Raw genomic sequence first — 22,026 nt, forward strand, 5'->3', positions numbered from 1 at the left:
CACAAACACACACCTGGTCAACACAGACACACCTGGTCAACACAATCACACCTGGTCAACACAAACACACCTGGTCAACACAAACACACCTGGACAACACAAACACACCTGGTCAACACAGACACACCTGGTCAACACAAACACACACCTGGTCAACACAATCACACCTGGACAACACAAACACACCTGGTTAACACAAACACACCTGGTTAACACAGACACACCTGGTCAACACAATCACACCTGGTCAACGCAAACACACCTGGTCAACGCAAACACACCCGGTCAACTCAAACACCTGGTCAACACAGACACACCTGGTCAACACAATCACACCTGGTCAACACAAACACACCTGGTCAACACAAACACACCTGGACAACACAAACACACCTGGTCAACACAGACACACCTGGTCAACACAAACACACACCTGGTCAACACAATCACACCTGGACAACACAAACACACCTGGTTAACACAAACACACCTGGTTAACACAGACACACCTGGTCAACACAAACATACCTGGTCAACACAAACACACCTGGTCAACACAATCACACCTGGTCAACACAGACACACCTGGTCAACACAAACACACACCTGGTCAACACAGACACACCTGGTCAACACAATCACACCTGGTCAACACAAACACACCTGGTCAACACAAACACACCTGGACAACACAAACACACCTGGTCAACACAGACACACCTGGTCAACACAAACACACACCTGGTCAACACAATCACACCTGGACAACACAAACACACCTGGTTAACACAAACACACCTGGTTAACACAGACACACCTGGTCAACACAATCACACCTGGTCAACGCAAACACACCTGGTCAACGCAAACACACCCGGTCAACTCAAACACCTGGTCAACACAAACACACCTGGTCAACACAAACATACCTGGTCAACACAAACACACCTGGACAACACAAACACACCTGGTCAACGCAAACACACCTGGTCAACACAGACACACCTGGACAACACAAACACACCTGGTCAACTCAAACACACCTGGTCAGCACAGACACACCTGGACAACACAAACACACCTGGTCAACACAGACACACCTGGTCAACACAAACACACTTGGACAACACAAACACACCTGGTCAACACAGACACACCTGGTCAACGCAAACACACCTGGTCAACACAGACACACCTGGTCAACGCAAACACACCCGCTCAACTCAAACACCCGGTCAACACAAACACACCTGGTCAACACAAACATACCTGGTCAACACAAACACACCTGGTCAACACAAACACACCTGGTCAACACAAACATACCTGGGTAACACAAACACACCTGGTCAACACAAACTCACCTGGTCAACACAGACACACCTGGTCAACACAGACACACCTGGTCAACACAAACATACCTGGTCAACGCAAACACACCCGGTCAACTCAAACACCTGGTACACAACAATGCACCATCAGATGTCCTGCAATAACTAATTGTGACAACAATATGTTGCTGCTACTTTGTAGCTGGGGCAGGATGGTTTCTGTGGTACTCCCGTTGATGACACATGCCCTTGCCCCGTGGGGGTTCGGGTTTAAAGTTAGCCCCAGCAACCTTTGCTTGTTGTAGACACGACTGCATGGATTGGGTGGTTTGTCTGGGGGGATTGGTTCTATACATGTCATCGTATCCCATCGTGGCGAATCGTGGCTCTTAATATCAATCAAGACCCAGCTATTTACTGTAATAAACTGTAATATTGCTGAGTGCAGCGTAACAACAACTTGGAAAATGCTCGATTCTGATTGATCAATCAGAGGTTTTAAATCACAATAACTACTTCTGATTGAAAGAGCTGATTTGACGCCGCGTTACCACCGAAGCTAATATTAATAGAACGTACTTTTTTCTCAGTCATTGTCGACAGGCAATGTGAACACTTATATATTACAAAATGCAACGTCTCCGTGGCCATGCACAGGGAGTTCTTTTCAAGGTTTTTTTCAGGGGATATGGGGATACAACAGAGAGCTTGAAATCTGGCACTTTTCTATGTCCGACAGGGGCGTTACCTCTTGAGCGGTGTGACGTCACAATAGTGACGTGTGGTAGACAGTGAAAACCTTGCAAGACTTGTTTAGTTTTTAGGGGAGCAGAATTAATGTCGGCTCCAATTTCAAGTAACCAGGTAAAGGTTACAGATAACAACCCTACATTTCCCAAACAAATCTACATGTTGTACCTACCAGCGACAGCGTAGTCCACCGTGCAGTTGCTGGTGCACCATGACAGCGACACTGCGTTCTTTCCCTCCTCCCGCGCACACGTCGTTGGATTCCCTGTCAACACACGACACAGAGTCAATCACGTCAATCTTTTAAAATGTAGGTTACTAAGCTCTCTACCCTAGTCACAGAGTCAACCATGTCAATCATTAAAAATGTAGGATACTAGGCTCCCTGCCCTCGTCACAGAGTCAGTCGTGTCAATCATTAAAAATGTAGGTTACTAGGCTCCCTACCCTCGTCACAGAGTCAATCTTGTCAATCATTAAAAAATGTAAGTTAACAGACTCCCTACCCTAGTCACAGAGTCAATCATTAGAAATGTAGGTCGTTAGACTCCCTTCCCTTACGCCCTAGAGTCAATCACGTCAATCATTAAAGATGTAGGTTACGAGGCTCCCTACCCGAGTCATAGAGTCAATCATAGGAGATGTAGGCCATGAGACTCCCATCCTTTACGCCCCAGAGTCAATCACATCAATCATTTAAGAGGCAGGCTACTAGATGCAGTGGCCTATAATATACTCATGTTTAGCAACCTCGAAAATGTTTATACCGTCTCCAATATAAGAACAGTAACACTGGGTTAGTGACGACACATACAAAAGAACTGCTCTGGAGTCGTCGAGCTTGACCTGAGCAGGTGCGTGTTGCCGACCTTCTCTCTTGACCAGTCGATGGCGGTGACCGGTCCGCGGTGACCCTAAACAGAAGGTTACAATAGCGGCGTAGTGGAGCATACAAAAACACGGTCATGTGATCCTTAGCAAACTCTGAGTAGTATATGGGATAAATTGTTACGTTTTGGTGAGGTGAAAAATTGGCCATGTACGTGTTGGTGATTAAAAGAGAAGAGCAACTTTCTCTGTACTCACCTTGCACTTGCCGAGCATTTCCCAGGCCTTGTCCCCCTCCTCTTTATCCTGCAGGGAGTAGATGTACACCGCCTTGTCGTGACCCCCCACCGCCAGGGACAAGCAGTCTGAAACAGCGTCCCATTAGATTTGAATGAGCTAAATTTAACATTTGAAACTTGAAATTGTCACTCGAAAAATTACAGGTAACATGCATCTATAGCGAAAGCGCGGTGTGGGTTTCTCAATGATTTAAGAAACAAACGACAAGTGGGAGTTGTTTATCGTACATTATAATGCTGCAGGGAGAATAAACCATGATGGGCACATTGTACGATAAACAACGTCCACGGGGCTTTTATTTCTTATATGAGATAGAAACAGTATGTACAACCTCTTTACTAAAACGTACAAGCTTTAAAAATAATTGCCCGTATTTAAATAATGTTGACTCCCTCAATAGAATCCGATCTCGGCAATGTCGGAAAAGACCTTTTTATGCACAGGTCAATGACCTGTACCTTTACTCCGAATAACGATTGCCATATTTCTTTCAGATACGATCGTTCGGCCATCGCGTTTATCTGCGTTGCTCAGCTACATCTATGGGAAACAACTCACAAGACACCCCCCTCTCAAAATAACGTCGTCAAACATACGACGTCATTAAGTTGCGAGCGCATGTTCGAATCTCCAGAAATAACTTCATAATAGAACATTGTTTTATCGTAAAATAAACCACGCTTCGTTCTTCACTGTTCTTTGCGATTTATCACGTAGCTATCTTATATAGTGAAATACATTGGATGTGACTGCGCTAGGATCAAGATGTTGAGGCCACGCTGCCTGTCGTCAAAGGTAACATAACTGTTTATCTCCTAGTTGACACCTCTTGTCCGGGGCTCTGTTCCACAAAGCGATCGTAGCGCCCAGATGATCGTAGCGCCCTGATGATCGTAGCGCCCTGATGATCGTAGCGCCCAGATGATCGTAGCCCCCAGATGATCGTAGCGCCCTGATGATCGTAGCGCCCAGATGATCGTAGCGCCCTGATGATCGTAACTCCCATACTTTATCATAGACAGCCGTAGTACTACGATCTCTTTATGGAACAGAGCCCAGTACCTAATCTTGGAAGCCAGTGAGGTAAGGTGGGTTGAAATTGGGTTTAACGTCGCGTCCAAGATTATTGCACTTATATAACGACTGCATACACATGTGTGTGTGTGTGTGTGTGGCTGCTTGTACTAGTCCGGACTGATGCCGATTTATAGTGCTAGCACACTGAGATACCATGCCGCAGTTTAACATGAATACCCCACTCAGACACATTATACTGACTCCGAGCCAACCAGTCCTTGTTTTAGCCCCTAAATGCCGAGCGCCAGACAGGGTAACAACAAGTACCATCTTTTAACGTCTTTTGGTATGACGCAGCCGGGGATCAAACCCCGTACCTTCCGCTCTCCGGCGAACGCTCTACCACTAGACCATGGAGGCGGTCGGAAGCCAGTGGGTAACTAGGTAGGAATATAGGTCTCCAGCAACCCATGCTTGTCGTAAGAACCGACTAAATGGATCTGGGGTCATCGGTGACTTGGTTGACACATGACGTCGCGTCCCAAATGCGTGTTAATCACTGGATTGTATGGTGCAGAAACGATGGGACCTGGGATATAATGAGTAGGGTGTTTTACAACAAACCAACCCTCACCTGGAGCCCTATGATTGTGGGTTCGAATCCCGGTTCGCCCCGATTATGTTTCTAGGTTTGTCAGCACCATACCCGTGCTCGTGGGTTTCACTGTAGTGGTAAACGTCTGAGACCTGCATCACTTCGGGCTTTCCTCCCACATTAAGCTGAAACGCTGCGATATAACTGGAATATTGTTAAAAGCGGCGTCAAACCCAACTCACTCACTCACTCACCTGGAGCCAGTCTGATGGAGTCCAGTCTGTCCTTGGAGATCTTCTTGTTGCAGACCTCCGTGACCGACAGGTCCTCCGCGTCCAACCCCAGGATCACGAGGCTGCAATGCAAGTTAGGGAGGTGAAATTTGGTTTGGATCCGTGAAGATCCGGGGTAGAATAGGTCTTCAGCAACCCATGCTCGCCGTAAAGGCGACTATGCTTGTCGTAAGAGGCGACTAACGGGATCGGGGGGTCAGGTTTGCTGACTTGGTTGATACATATCACCATATCCCAATTGTGTGGATCGATGCTCATGATGTCAATCACTGGATTGTCTGGTCCAGACTCGATTATTTACAGACCGCTGTCATATAGCTTGAATTTTGCTGAGTGCGGCGTTAAACAACAAACAAACAAACAAGAGATGGGGTTTAACGTTTGGTTTCATGTTATTGCAAATATATAGCAGCGTGTGTGTGTTTGTGTTTGCTTTGACATGTCCAACAAATGCCGGTTTTCTCCCCTTAATGTCGAGCACCAGGCAGGGTAACAACAAGTGCCTTCTTTTAAAATTATTGGTAAGACACGGTCGGGTCTCGAACCACCGAACTTCCGCTCTTCGGCCAACAGTCTATCACTAGACCACGGAAGCGGTCCAATCATTCTGACACAGGTATTAGCACCGTGAGGCCCCTTTGGAGATTCGTGTGAGAACTGGTCCTCAGCAACCTAACTGAATTGATCGGGTGGTCAGACTCAGTGATCGACATAACATCGGTCGGTTCGGAGGATTAGGTAAATACAAGAATTCAATTTTAAAGTACAAGATATTGGATAGTTAGAGGTAAAATATATTCGTAGTTACTTTAGACTTGTACAAGATAACATGGGGTATCATGTTAGTAAGATGACTTAGACGCATTGTTCAACATACTGTCCGTCGTGTGTCCCCAGCACCAGGAGTTTGCCGTCAATGCTGCAGTCTGCACACAGGAAGGTTGCCCCCTAGGAACAAAAACACACAACTTTAGTATGGATAAATCAGGACATGCTAACTCTTCGCGAACATCCGGTTTTCCGTGATCCATTCCTATTATTTTCAGTACCATTTTGTCTTTTACGTCCTATGGAATCTGTTTCAGCAGATTATCGAGACTGATTATTCTCTGGCGTTAACATACTGAATGTTGAAGCCAAGTATAACCCCATAGGAGGTATAAGTGAGTGAGTTGGGGCTTACCACATTTTTAACAGTATTTCAGTTATATTACAGCGAGTCAGCTTGATGTAGGAGCAAAGCCAAAAGCAAATAAGGCCTAAGGCGATTAACACTTTAAAACTCGTAGGTTCCTGGGACGCCTAAGGGGCGCAACTCTAGATCTTGTGGCAATGTAGACGACTAGGTACCTTCATGACTATTTTCCACACAGGTTGATGGATCTCAGTGCTGAACTTGCAGATGATGCCATCCACCCCAGCTGTCAGGAAATCTGCTCCGATGAATGACTGGGGCATTGTCGTCAGCCCTCGCAGCTCATCAAAATGTCCCTGAATCACACACAATGTTATACGTTGTAGATAAAACACACGTGCAGATATAAATGGGACAAGTGGGAGTTGTTTATCGTACAATAAAACACTGCTGGGAGAATAAATGAGGGGCGCAGCAACAACGATCAAGAGTCGTGTATTTCTTATATGATATGGCTACATTATGTTTTGTTTTGTTTATTTGTTTGACGCCACACTCCGCAATACTTCAGCTATCTGCCGGCGGTCTGTAACTAATGGCGTCTTGACCAGATAATCCAGTGATTGACATCATGCGCATCGATCCACGCAATTGGGATACGCGATACCATGCATCAACCAAGTCATCGAGCCTGACCACCCGATCCCGTTAGTCGCCTCTTACGACAAGCATAGTCGCCTTTTACGACAAGCATGGGTTGCCGAAGGGCTATTCTACCCCGGATCTTCACGGGTCCGCAACATTATGCGAGTGAGTTAAGATTTAACGTCGCATCGGCATTATTTCACCAATATGTACAGCCTCATTGGGGATGATGATAAAATGCACAAGCATTAAAAACATTTACATGGTGATGACTCCTTCAAAAGAATCCGACTTAGGCAATTTCGGACAAGTACATTTCATGCATATTCTCACAATCCACACCTGCGCCTTTGAGCTTTTAGCGCACCAGCATAGAAAACATGATATAACCACGACGATAGGCTAGTGCTTGGCCTCTCTGCTAATACTCTTAGTTTGTGTCCATACAGAGGGTTATCTTTACCTGTGTAAGAGGCAACATCTCAAGTGTAGCGCCATCAAGCGGGGATCCTTTCGTTGCCATGACGACAGACAACAAGGAATTCATGGTGGTTCCTAAGAGAAGAGTCTCTTTGTGTATTTGAATCATCCTGACTCCGCCCTCCGACTTGGAGATCTGCAACAGTTTAGGGGTTGTTTGATGGCTCTTTGATATCATCAACAAGATACACGCATGAGGACGGCAATAACCTCATAATACGCAAGGATATTGGTGCGGTTGTGTTCATGCTGTTTCCACACTCTCCAACCCACAGCTCCTTGCGGTCGCCACATCTCACAATCCTTTCAACAAAATACTTGTTTTTCATTTTGAAAAGTCTACACATTTAGATCAACATACGTTACAAAACGGTAACTGTCTTTGAGAAAATATCCTAACACGTGAAAACAATTTTACCCTTTGTTAACACTGGCTGTACGGTGCTGTAGTGGAAGACCCTCGGGGCAGACAACCCTTGATTCCTCCAAACTAACTACTCCCCGATTCAGACGGCGTATTGGAGTTTTAGGAACAGAATTTATGGATGTCAACTTCTTTATCATGAGGGACACAACGTTCCGGAGTATATGCTTACTCCTTCATCGGGTGAATGGGGGCGGTGGGGTAGCCCAGTGGTTAAAGCGTTCGCTCAACATGACGAAGACCCGGGTTCAATTTCCAACACGGGTACAAAGTGTGAAACCCATTCCTGGTGTCCCCCGCCGTGATATTGCTGGAATATGGCTAAAAGCGGCGTAAAATCATACTATATATATATATATATGCTCTCTGCCTCATAGCATTCATTCATCCGATGAAGGAGTAAGCATATTTTCAGAAACGTTGTGTACGTCATAATTAAGAAGTTGACATCTATAAATTCTCTTCCTTATGTGTATCAGTTTTAAATGCCTTTCAAAGACTGTATTGGAATATGTAATCCATAAGGCGGGACCAGCAAACACTGCATCCCCTGGGCTGCTCTGGTTCATGAAGTCCTCACCTTTCCCTGTCGACATTGTACAACAACAAGCGGTAAAGCGTATAAAGTGTTACCTCGACTTGCCCGGCCCCGTCCATGTTCTTGGTCCACTGCCAACTGTACATGACACCGTCCCGCCCGCCGGACACCAGGTGGTGGCGGTGATGCAGCACTGTGAACACCGGGCCCTGCAAACACAGCAGTACACCCTGACGAAACAATGTCAGTGAGTATGGTCCTTACATTATTCCATACCTACTCGCCGCTTCTACTGAGTGAGTGAGTGAGTGAGTGAGTATGGTTTTACGCCGCTTTTAGCAATATTCCAGCAATATCATGGCGGGGGACACCAGAAATGGGCTTCACGCATTGTACCTATTGTGGGAATCGAACCGGGTCTTCGGCGTGACGAGCGAACGCTTTAACCACTAGGCTATCCCACCGCCCCACGCCACAATGTCTTAGGGTCAACTGTTTTACGTTCGTGGGTAGGGGTTGGGTGTGTTGTAATGTTCCCAACAAGACACACCAGGTCGCAACTGTGTCATACCAATGTCAGAATATTTTGTGCGTACATTATTTTGCTGTTTAACGCAGCACACAGCAATATTCCATCTATATGACAGCCGTCAGTACATCGATACCGACAATACAGTGATTGCCTTCATGAGCATCGACCTACACAATTGGGATACGATAACATGCATCGACTATTAACCCGATCCCGGTAGTTGACTCTGACGACAAGCATGGTTGCTGAAGACCTGGGCCCACTTGCACAAAGCGATCTTAGCGCTAAGATTATCATAACTCCCATCATCAACATAGACTTACGACAGTCTTAGAGCTAAGGCTGTTTTGAACAACGGCAGCGTGGACCAACTTTCACAAAGCGATCTTAGCGCTAAGATTATGGTAACTCCCATCGTAACTCCTTTAACATAGGCTTACGATAGTCTTAGTGCTAAGAATCCTTTGTGTAAGTGGGTCCAGTTCTTCACGGGGTTGGCCCTACCTGGATGCATACAGGGTACCCGTTCACAAAACTATCTCTGTTCTAAGACGATCGTATCTCCCATACTTTAACGTACACTTACGAAAGTCTTAGTCCTAAAATTGCTTTGTGAAACGACTCCCAGACTATGGCTCTACATATATAGAATACTCCGTATGTATTTACAAACCGATCAAGAACATATTATCCAGACACTACCGAGTCTATAGCCAAGGGGTTTGCCAACGGATGAGGTGAAATGGGGTTTAACGTCGCGTCCAAAATTATTGCACTTATATAGCGACGTGCATGCACGTATATCTGTGTGTGTGGCTGCTTGTACTAGTCCGGACTGATGCTGATTTTTATAGTGCTAGCTCACTGAGATACCATGCCGTAGTTTAACATGAATACCCAACCCAGACACAGCATACTGACTCCGAGCCGACCAGTCCTTAATGCCGAGCGCCAGACAGGGTAACAACAAGTACCATCTTTTAACGCCTTTTGGTATGACGCGGCCGGGCCGGACCTTCCGCTCTCCGGGCAGACGCTCTACCACTAGACCACGGAGCCGGTCTGATTTGCCAACGTTCTCCCTTTGGAGGTCCATGTTGTTTCAGTGTAGCAAACATGTGCTGGTACATTAATGAAGAGCTATAGATACGGTTTGTTGTTAAACGCCTCACTCATATGACATCATATTCAGCGGTCTGTAAATAGTAGAGGCTTCTAGATGCAATCAGACCACGCTCGTAGGAAGCCTTAGGAGAAGCAGTTGGAAAGACACAGAAACAAAACTCAAAATATTGTTAACTAAAAACTAAATGATTTTTGTTAACGACGCACTGAGCTATATTCCAGCGGTCAATAAATAATCGGGTCTGGACAAGACAATCCAGTGATTGACATCATGAGCATCTATCCACGCAAATGGGATATGAAAACATGCATCAACCAAGTCAGTGAGTCTGATCACCCAATCCCGTTAGTCGCCTCTTATGACTGATGACCTATTCTCACCCGTAACTTCACCGGTACTGGGGGCGATCGGTTAGCCTAGTGGTAAAAAGCATTCGCTCGTCACGCCGAAGACCCGCGGTTCGATTCCCGTCATGGGTACAATGTGTGAAGACCATTTCTGGTGTCCCCGGCCGTGATATTGCTGGATTATTGCTAAAAGCGGCGTAAAACCATACTCACTCACTTACTCAATTCAACGGTAGTGTAACTAGTAACAAGAATGCCAAATAACGCGGTCCTAAGTCTAAGCAGGTCGCAACTTTGCGACACGCTGTTGTCGGGGTGGTCGCAGCCGGCTGCGTATCGGGTGACTACACCTACATCATGTCCATGCTTGACGAAGTTGGTGATCTTGTTGCCGCCGTCTCCCCAAACGTAGATGGTGCCGTTGGAGTCGCCGGTGACGAGGTCGCCCTTGTCTGTGTGGGTCAGACAAATGACGAACTTGGCCCGGAGGTAATTCTACAAGCAGAGTCACGCACTTCGTGAGTACAGATATGAACTAGCAGTTTCTAGAGTTGGTATACTGCTCCAAAGGTCCTAGGGATTGTAGCGCAACCCTAGATAAGCTCCGCCCACTGTGATTGAGACAACGCTCAAACATGACTGATTCGATTTTTGGGATAAACTACAGAAACTTTATTAACTTATATCTAGATATGGAGCTATTTCTGGTATCCAAGGTTTGTCTTTCAAGTTCATACGGTTTGGTTTGGTTTGTTGTTTAACGCCGCTCTCAGCAATATTCCAGCTATATGACGGCGGTCTGTAAATAATCGAGTCTGGGCCAAACAATCCAGTGATTAATATCATGAGCATCGATCCACGCTATTGGGATCGATGACATGCAGCGAGCCTGACCACCCGACCCCGTTAGTCGCCTTTTACGACAAGCATAGTCGCCTTTTACGACAAGCATGGGTTGCTGAAGACCTATTCTGCCCCGAAGTTTGGCGGTCTTTGGTGATCTTGTTTCCGTACGGTTTTCAAAAAGCTTCTCTCGACATTCAGCTATGTTTACGCAGCCAGTCACTGAAACACCGCCACCTTGTGGGCTATATATAGTCAGGGTGGGGCTTTAACAAGTCATGTGTAGTGTGTAGGTTTACGCCGCAATGGGAAACATTCAAGCCATAAGGCGGCGAAGAGTTGATAATCGAAACCAGTGGTTGATAGCATGAGCAATTATGATAAAAAAATGCAATAATACACAATAAAACTATGTACAAACGAGCATTTTAGGCCAACAAATCATCGCAGATTTAAGTCTTTTAATGGCATTTAGAAGTGACACACATAAAGAGTTTATGGATGTCAGTTTCTTTATTACGAGGAACACAACGTTTCGGAGTATATGCTTGCTCCTTCATCGGGTGAAGGATGATGATGAAGGAGTAAGTATGTACTCCGAAACGTTGTCTTCCTCATAATAAAGTGAGTGAGCGAGTTGGATTGAACGCCGCTTTTCAACAGTATTCCAGTTATATCGCGGCGTGTCAGCTTAACGTGGGAGGAAAGCCCGAAGTGATGCAGGTCCCAGACGTTTACCACTTCGGTGAAACCCACGAGCACGGGCAGCACGGGTATGGTGCTGACAAACCTAGAAACCGGGATTCGAACCCACAATTATAGGTTTCTGGCGTGCCCAATCGCGCCACCTTAGACGACTGGGCCACCCGTGCCCCCTCCTCATAATAAAGAAGTTGACATCAATACATTCTCTTCCTCATCGCAGATTTGTCCAATGGCGGCCATCTTGAAAAATGATCTCATACAGTTAGTAAATCACAACATGTCAGACAGATGTACTTGAATGCATATTAAAAGTCATTTTTCTATTATTGGATTTATGAAGAATGTAATTATTTATGCTGCTCTGGGTTTCCCAGGGGAAACAGATAGATGAGACTGGCTTTTAATATACGTGAATATCGATAAGTATCAAGCAGCATCAGAAGCTTACATCGTACTCCGGTTTGGCGTGTGTGTTTATCTTATTGGTCTCCGGATAGACCTTCCACCAGGCCAGATGTTCCTTGCCAATAGACACCAGCAGGTCGGTGTGGTGGGGGTTGAAGCCAATGTCGCAGATGACGTCCACGTGCAGCTGAAACACAGAAGGGTATGTGTAAGAGAGGGGAGGTTCTCGCTGCTTCTGTAGTGCAGTTGAATGGATTTTGTAATGCAATGTCACGAGGACGGTGTGTCACAGCTTGATATAATTTTAGTGGTTTACCTGCCTACCCACCTCGATTACCCGGTGTAGAACATCTTTATTCTATATCGATAAACACCCGTGGAGATCCGGGGTAGAATAGGTCTTCAGCAACCCATGCTTGTCGTAAAAGGCAACTATGCTTGGAAGAGCTAGGCGACTGACGGGATCGAGTGGTCAGGATCGCTGACTTGGTTGATGCATGTCATCGTATCCCGACTGAGTGGATCGATGCTCATGATATCAATCACTGGGTTGTCTGGTCCAGACTCGATTATTTACAACAAACAAACAAACTATAGTGATGAATGCCCAGGGGCAAATCGTTATCATGATTGGACTTTTGACTATAGAGTCAAGTCAATCAAATAGGGATTTAAAACGGAGCAATGCTAGTTAATGGGTAGATATTTATCATAATTGTGTGACCAAGCATTGTTATATTGCCAGGCCACTGAGATACCATGCCGCAGTTTAACATGGAACCCAACATAGACACATTTTACCAAGAGCCAGCCAGTCCTTGTTTTATCCCCTTAGTGCCTAGCGCTAGGATCTTTGGTATGAAGGGGTCAAGGGATCGAACCACCGACCTTCCGCTCTCCGGCAGACGCTCTATCCATAACAAAAGGAGCCGGTCTATTTAATTATTATGTGCATAACATTGGGCTTTCAATAGTCAGGATAATAAAAAATAAATATTGACACTTAGCTTGACGTACCACGGTGCTGGCAACATGGGTGCCGTCAGCCACGTTCCACAGGGACAGCGTCTTCTCCTGACTGTTGTCGACCGCCGCGAGCAGATCCTGGAGGCGATAAAGATCTCAAAGGTCATATCAAGCTCAGGTCGTACCAAGGTCACTTCACTACAGTCCGGGTCAAAGTCACATGGTCACATCATTAAGTACCCTCACACATGTGGCAATGTAACGGCGGTGGGGTAGCCTAGTGGTTAAGGCGTTCGCTCGTCACGCCTAAAACCCCTGGTTCTCTTTCCCCATATGGGTACAATATGTGAAGCAGATTTCTTGTGTCACCCGCCGTGATATTGCTGGATTATTGATAAAAGCGGCGTAAAACCACACCAACTCACTCACAATGTGACATTCTACACAAGGTTCACACAAACAGAGCTACATAACAACAACGTTTCGTTTTTTTATGAACTCACACCGTCTAAAACATTCCTAAGCAAATCTAGGGTTTGGTTGTGATCAACAACAGCAAGCATGTAAGACCAAACAAATTCACATGTTCGTCAGTATCGACTTTTGCAGAAAATCCGTTAGAACACATTAAACCATCCCCTGATGTTCACGAAAGACAAAGAGATGAAATCATCAGTAATGCATGCTTGTAGTTACATCAATTCATATACAATGTCCATACCTTTCATCCTTCGGTTACTGGGGGGCACGTGTGGCCCAGTCGTCTAAGGCGCCGCGATTCGCTGTGCAGAGTTGCGTCCCTTGGGCACGCCAGAAACCTGTGGGTTCGAATCCCGGTTCGCCCCAAATATGTTTCCAGGTTTGTCAGCACCATACCCGTGCTCGTGGGTTTCACTGAACTGGTAAACGTCTGAGACCTGCATCACTTCGGGCTTTCCTCCCACATTAAGCTGACACGCCGTGATATAACTGGAATAATGTTAAAAGCGGCGTTAAACCCAACTCACTCACTCACTCACTCCTTCGGTTACTATCTATAGTGTATGGAATCCTAGAAGGGCCATTGTCGCGTGGCCAAAATGTCGCATTGTCGCACTGTGGTTATTTATTGACTCGTTTTGTTTGTTTTTTTGTTAGGGCGACAATGTCCCTTCAAGGATTCCATAATAGTCATCCCAACACCGGAAGTCCGTCCTCCGTGTGTCCCTCAACTTACCGAGTCCTTCTGGAAGGAGAGGCACATGACGGCCTTGATGAAGTTTCCTAGACCCAGGACATGCACCGTCCCCAGGGTGTCGGCACGCCACACCCGGATGTGAGCCTACAACAACAGATGGTGCTCTTTAGGTTTGTTTGTCCTTTACACCGCACTCAGCAACATTCCAGCTCTGTGACGGCGACCTCTAAATAGTTGAGTCTGGACCAGACCCACCAGTGATTGATATTATGAGCAACGATCCACGGGAATCAATGGGAACAATGGGAACAATGGCAACACGGGGAACAATGGGAACAATGGGAACACGGGGATCAATGGGAACAATGGGAACACGGGGATCAATGGGAACAATGGCAACACGGGGAACAATGGGAACAATGGCAACACGGGGATCAATGGCAACACGGGGAACAATGGGAACAATGGCAACACGGGGAACAATGGGAACAATGGCAACACGGGGAACAATGGCAACACGGGGAACAATGGGAACAATGGCAACACGGGGAACAATGGGAACAATGGCAACACGGGGAACAATGGGAACACGGGGAACAATGGCAACACGGGGAACAATGGGAACAATGGCAACACGGGGAACAATGGCAACACGGGGAACAATGGGAACACGGGGAACAATGGCAACACGGGGAACAATGGCAACACGGGGAACAATGGGAACAATGGCAACACGGGGAACAATGGCAACACGGGGAACAATGGGAACAATGGCAACACGGGGAACAATGGGAACACGGGGAACAATGGGAACAATGGGAACACGGGGATCAATGGGAACACGGGGAACAATGGCAACACGGGGAACAATGGGAACAATGGCAACACGGGGAACAATGGGAACAATGGCAACACGGGGAACAATGGGAACAATGGCAACACGGGGATCAATGGGAACAATGGCAACACGGGGAACAATGGCAACACGGGGAACAATGGCAACACGGGGAACAATGGCAACACGGGGAACAATGGCAACACGGGGAACAATGGGAACACGGGGAACAATGGGAACAATGGCAACACGGTGAACAATGACACGCACTCAGCCAAACCACGGAGCCTGGTCACCAGACCCATGCAGTCGACCAGAACAGCTTGCTGGGGACTTATTCTCATCCTGTATCCCCACGGGGGAATAACATACTAACAACGCGCACGGCCAAAGTGTGGAGCTCTAGGACCAAATATTGGGAATAATTTCAAATCAATTTTAGTCATGGTGTTGGGTATTTTTTAACTGAACATTAATGAACATTAACATGAATTTTAACATTGCATCTCTTTAACAATTTCCACTCATATCACGACCCCTGTATTCATTTGGGATTCGAACGGTTGACGGCGTGATGTGCGGAGCTTTACCTACCCGGCTCCGCCAGTGTTCTCAGGGTGGTGAATTGCCTACTTACCTGCGACTTGTCATCCTTCTTTCCGGCATACTGACCGGTGGCTACTATGTTGCCGTTGGAATGGACGGCCATACTGAAACAGCACGAAGCATGTCAACTGATGCCATGTAATAATGCATAATTATTTTACATATCTTGGGACGAAACAGAAAAATCTGATTTGTGAAGTTGGAAATCTTACCCTTCTCAAACACAAAGTACGATTATATTTGTTTGTTGTTTAACGCGGCACTCGCAATACTCCAGTTATATGACGGTAGTCAGTAAATAATCGATAAGGCAATCCAGTGATCCATGCAATTGGGATACGCGATGCCATGCATCAACCAAGTCAGCGCGCCTGGTCCCGTTAGTCGCCTCTTACGACAAGCATGGGTTGCTGAAGACCAATTCTAACCCGGACCTTCACAGACGCCTCGTACGACAAGCATGAGTTGCTGAAGACCAATTATAACCCGGACCTTCACAAACGCCTCGAACGACAAGCATGAGTTGCTGAAGACCAATTCTTACTCGGGCCTTCACGAACGCCTCGTACGACAAGCATGAGTTGCTGAAGACCAATTATAACCCGGACCTTCACGAACGCCTCGTACCAAGGGTATTCTGACCAAGGGTGTCCACAGGAGTATATCTGTGCACCAAGTTTTCGAGAAAATCCATTAAAAGTTTGGGGCGGTTGTACTGACCACTTGATGTCTTCCGTATGTTCCTTGTAGTGACGCTGTGTGTGGACGTCACGGTTGTACATGACAGCGATGTTGGAGATGAAGTAGATGATCTCGTCGTTGTCCAGGATGTAGATGTTGCATCGACAGTCATTGCCACGGTAACCATACCTAAGTATCGATATCTCTTGTCAGAACTTTCATTTCAAATTCGCACAAATTTGACCTTTTATGTTTTGATTTTCTTGCATTGTATAATCACGAAGCTTAAACCGGTTTTGTTTGTTTGTTTGTTTAACATCCGCACTCAACAATAGGTCAAGCGAAAAGACGGCGGTCTGTAAATAATCGAGTCACGATCATACAATCCAGTGATGCGATGACATGCATCAACCAAGTCAAAGTGACCACCTATCCCGTTAGTCGCCTCTTACGACAAGCATAATCACCTCTTACGGAAACAAATGGGTTGCTGAAGTCCTATTCCCTACCCGGATCTTCACGGGTGAGGAGTTGTCTAGTAAAACACATGAACATGTATTGATAGACTATTCAATTAGTGTTGTTTAATGGAAGAAACAAGAGATTTGTCTGACCTTAATGTTTGATCGTCCGACGGAAAATACGTATTTATACATGATAGTAGAAGCGTTTTATATAACTCGCGGTAGCGCAGTGAAGACTTACACCCAGTCTAGCTGTAGCCTCTCCTGGGGTGGGTCTATAGGTAGAGAAGAGTCTCTGTATGCCTCTGGCTGAACGACCTTAACCTTCTTGCCGTGAACCTCCAAGGTCACGGCGTGCTTGTTGCTTTCATCTATATCCGGTTCCAGTGGAAGCTCTGGTTCCGGTGCCACTGCGCCCTTTGGTGGTCCTGGAAATATAAGAGGTGCTGATAAGTTAGTTAGAAGACAAACGGTAAATGTCATTTCCTCGATTTAAAGGTAGTCATCAATCGCTAATTGCAAACGCTGCTTAATCGCAGATCAGCGAAAAAATATTCACATGAGTGAGTGAGTATGGCTGTACGCCGCTTTTAGCAATATTGCAGCAATATCACGGCGGGGGACACCAGAAATCTGCTTCACACATTGTACCGATGTGGGGAATCGAACCCGGGCCTTCGGCGTGGCGAGCGAACGCTTTAACCACTAGGCTACCCCACCGCCCCGATTCACATGAATTATATAACGATAAATGTAGCCGTATACAGAAGTTTTTGTTTGCATGTTTGTCGAACACACGTGGTCTGACAAAGGTTATTCTTAAATTCGGAATCTTTGAAAAGTAATCCTGTTTGCTCTTCTGCATGTGTAGTGTAATGAAATATAGTTTTGCACTGAGCTATCACAACGTCAAGGCATTCGACAAGCGTCCGCGTGTTTTAACTGAAATATTTCAGGGCAAAACTATATTTTATTACACTGCACATTGGGATAGAGCAAACTTTATTTCTAAAGTAAATAACACAGATTTATCCCAACATACAAGAAGTCACGCTGACTTCTCCGGGATGTGTGGATAGTGACATGGGTAATCCTGCGTGACCCGTGAAGATCCGGGGTAGAACAGGTCTTCAGTAGCCCATGCTTGCCGTAAAAGGCGACTATGCTTGTCGACTAAAGGGATCGGGTGGTCAGGCTCGCTGACTTCATGTATGTCATCGTATCCCAATTGCGTAGATCGATGCTCATGATGTCAACCCCTGTATTATCTGGTCCAGACTTGATTATTTACACGCCGCCGTCATATACCTGCAATATTGTGGGTGCGGCGTTAAACAACAAACAAGCAAGCAATGCTTCTTAAATTTGACCTTGTGTGCTTTGTTTGGTTGGAGTGCCACTGCCCTCGTCTGACGGCTTGTCCACTTCAATCATTGGTGGTGGCCCAGGGGCGTCATCCGGGGACTTTTTCGCTGTAAGGAGATAAGATATTATATCCCTCGTCCCTGCTGTTTACTGGTATATATTCATTAATTCTCATTCGGATTAGTTTAATATGATATTACATGGCAACACATATTTGTGAGTGAGATGTATTCAACGCCGAATTAAACAGAAGTGCAATTAAACTACGGCGTGCAAACTTAAGGATGACCGACGCCGTGGCGTAGTAGGGAGAGCGTCTGCCCAGAGAGCGGAAAGTCGGTTTCGATCCCCTGGCCCATCACACCAAAAGACGTTAACAGATGGTGCTTGTTGTTACCCTGTCTGGGTATTAAAGGGATAGGCGAGGTGAAATGTGGTTTAATGTCGCGTCCAAGATTATTGCACTTATATAGCGACGTGCATGCACGTGTGTGTGTGTGTGTGTGTGTGTGTGTGTGTGTGTGTGTGTGTGTGTGTGTGTGTGTGTGTGTGTGTGTGTGTGTGTGGCTGCTTGTACTAGTCCGGACTGATGCCGATTTATAGTGGTAGCTCACTGAGATACCATGCCGCAGTTTAACATGAATACCCCACTCAGACACAGTATACTGACTCCGAGCCGACCAGTCTTTGTTTTAGCCCCTTAATGCCGGATAGAAAAGGACTGGTCGGCGTGAAGTCGCTATAAGGTGTCTAAGTGGGATATCCATAATAACATAGCGGCATGGCATCTTAGTGAGCTGGCACTATAAAACCAGTATTAGTTTCGACAAGCACAGACACCTTAATAAAGAAAGACTAACATTGATCAGTTTACCAATTTGCTGTCAAACTAAGGTTCATAAACATAGCGGAACTGCCACTCGAATACACCAGCATCGGATCCTGGCACAACTAAGCGAAGCAATTATGTACAGCGACTTTCGGCGTCTCAGACCAATGTGCTGCCAGTGCCTCAATAGTCAAAGCGATGGTTTGAGTGAGTGGTTATTGTTTTACACCGCTTCTTAGCAATATTCTAGCAAAATCACGGCGCGGGACATCAGAGATGGGCTTTGAACCCGGACATTCGACGTAATGTGTGAACACTTTAACCAGTAATCTATAATTTCAATTCAGACATCCATGTACCAAATCTCACACAACAAACATCCTATTTCATTTTATGAAATGGTCGTAAGTTAATCCTTCCCGTTAACAGTAGAACTAGTCGCCAAGTATTCACGATTTAAATTGTTCAATTACAATATAATTTCTCTTAAATATGGAACAAAACACACGAGAAAGTATTAAATGTCTTTGAAAAAAGTCTAAAATCACACAGGTAGTAGACCAGTTTGGTAAAACCACCAAACCACAGCCATGGGATTCGAACCCACGACTAGCAGATCCTTGCAGGTAAGGGGCACGACTCTGGACAGTGAACTGCGACACTTTACTACTCGACCAACCGTGCTGTTTTTCACTTTTTTTTACAAAAACGTCGATATAAACTGCAGGGCCAAAGAAAGACACTTGAAAAACGGATTTGACTAAAAAAATACAAATGTTATCAAAAAATTACTCGGCCGAAACACAACAAAAATACGGTGTAAAACACAACTAAGACACCCGTACAAATACATCACCATCGAATATCCATTTCTTGTTTGTTCATTTTTAATCACCATCAAATATGGATGTATTCTTTCTTTTCTCAAGCAGTTTATTACAAAGGCTCTGGTGTATTGCTTAACCGTATTTTTAAATTTTTTTATTTCTTATTGTGTAATTGCATCAATCACCATGACGACAACATGCATAATTAAAGGTGTAAACAAATATGATATGTGTGCACGTGCTTGATGGACCATGTACAAGTGATATTGACATGCCTGGCAAAAACAACATCACACGTCAACATCACACGTCAACAACACACGTGACACCTGCAACACATCAGTTTCAATCTAAGTCCAATATATCTTAGAGGCCATATTCTATCTTTCCAAATCTTACAGATCGATTCAGGAAATCGACTGACTATTAATGTTTCATAACAAGCATGTGGACCATTTGTAAGTAGAAACACGTTCTTAAGGATGAAGGCCGGGGGAGTAGCGCCGTCGTTAAAGCGTTCGGTCGTCATGCCTTAGGTCCGGGTTCGATTCCAAACATGAGTTCCCTATTATGTGAAGTCCATTTGTGGTTTTCCGCGGCGTGATACTGCTGACACATTGGAAATAGGAAGTGGAAAAGGCTTTATACCGTTTTAGCAATATCCCAGCAAGTATCACGTCGTGGTACCCGAAATAGGCTTCAACAAGCACACATCTACAGGGGGGACTAAATCCAGGACTTCGCCGTGACGTGTGAATACTTTAACCAACAGGCTATCCGATCCCAACAGCATACACAAGGGTGTGTATGCTGAACAAATGTAATTAGGGACCTTGAATATTTTGGGGATATGTTTATGAAATTGTGTCCTCAATATTTACTACAATAACATCCCAAATAATATTCATGATCCCGAATATTTTTTGTTTAGTGTTATAACTGGGTGGGCGAGGTAAACATTTAACATCGCATTCTCTCCTCCACATGGCGATTTTTGTAATCACTGCTGGTATTCTTTGCCTTATCCTCTGAGCATCGCTTCCAATAGACAGGGGCGGTCGGGCAGCCTAGTGGTTGAAGCGTTCGCTCGTCACGCCGAAGACCCGGGTTCGATTCCCGACATAGGTACAATGTGTGAAGCCCATTTCTGGTGTCCCCCGCTGTGATATTGTTGGAATATTGCTAAAACTGGCATAAAACCATACTCACTCACTCACTCAAATAGACAGGATGGCTTGACAATAGCCTAAAGGATATTGTATTATAGCCCACTGTCCTCTCCTCTTACATATTCACAATCATGCATACATTAAGACTACAGAAATGTGGGACACTGGAGGTTTATAGTCAGATAACGCCCTTGCCTCGGGAAGATGGAGATTGTCGTTGTATGACATACCGTCGTTTCCCTTTTTACATAGAAAAAAATGCCTTGTCATCAGCTATTGGGATATTGTCATTAGATAGCCGACTGTCCACCCATTGTTACGCACTGACGATGATGCACGCATTACCACCAGACAGTGGGAGCTGGTCGTTATATAGGCAAATGCACATTACTCTTATATATGATGACAATAATAGATGCATTAACCAAGAGGAGATTGTCTTTAGAAAATATACTGTGCCTTGTCCCTTATATACTGGTAATATTAATGAGAGTTTGTCAGTACATATCCAACTGCACGATACACTTATATACTGACAATGCATTAACACTAGCTAATGGGAGCTTGTCATTATATATCCAACTGTACGATACACTTATATACTGACAATGCATTGACACTAGCTAATGGGGGCTTGTCATTATATATCCGACTGTATGTTACACTTATATACTGACAATGCATTAACACTAGCTAATGGGGGCTTGTCATGTTATATCCAACTGTACGTTACACTTATATACTGACAATGCATTAACACTAGCTAATGGGAGCTTGTCATTATATATCCAACTGTACGTTACACTTATATAC

At 45.4% G+C, this 22,026-nt stretch overlaps 1 protein-coding gene across 1 annotated transcript in view; it reads right to left on the reverse strand.

Annotated features, from left to right (window-relative positions):
- Positions 1-22,026, reverse strand: part of LOC139460773 (echinoderm microtubule-associated protein-like 2) — a 41,260-nt gene that overhangs the window by 4,017 nt on the left and 15,217 nt on the right. The window contains exons 10-25 of the mRNA XM_071242243.1: positions 18,394-18,495; positions 17,265-17,451; positions 16,599-16,748; positions 15,910-15,982; positions 14,477-14,581; positions 13,312-13,398; positions 12,338-12,481; positions 10,696-10,836; positions 8,432-8,545; positions 7,358-7,510; positions 6,465-6,605; positions 5,992-6,062; positions 5,076-5,176; positions 3,168-3,274; positions 2,896-2,995; positions 2,254-2,346 (exon numbers count right to left, since the gene is read on the reverse strand). Coding sequence (XP_071098344.1) covers positions 2,254-2,346; positions 2,896-2,995; positions 3,168-3,274; positions 5,076-5,176; positions 5,992-6,062; positions 6,465-6,605; positions 7,358-7,510; positions 8,432-8,545; positions 10,696-10,836; positions 12,338-12,481; positions 13,312-13,398; positions 14,477-14,581; positions 15,910-15,982; positions 16,599-16,748; positions 17,265-17,451; positions 18,394-18,495 — 1,869 coding nt within the window. The remainder of the gene's footprint in view (positions 1-2,253; positions 2,347-2,895; positions 2,996-3,167; positions 3,275-5,075; positions 5,177-5,991; positions 6,063-6,464; positions 6,606-7,357; positions 7,511-8,431; positions 8,546-10,695; positions 10,837-12,337; positions 12,482-13,311; positions 13,399-14,476; positions 14,582-15,909; positions 15,983-16,598; positions 16,749-17,264; positions 17,452-18,393; positions 18,496-22,026) is intronic.

The sequence above is a fragment of the Haliotis cracherodii genome, unplaced genomic scaffold (assembly GCF_022045235.1).
Source record: "Haliotis cracherodii isolate W230 unplaced genomic scaffold, xgHalCrac1.p SCAF_14, whole genome shotgun sequence".
In the NCBI taxonomy this organism is placed as follows: Eukaryota; Metazoa; Mollusca; class Gastropoda; order Lepetellida; family Haliotidae; genus Haliotis; species Haliotis cracherodii.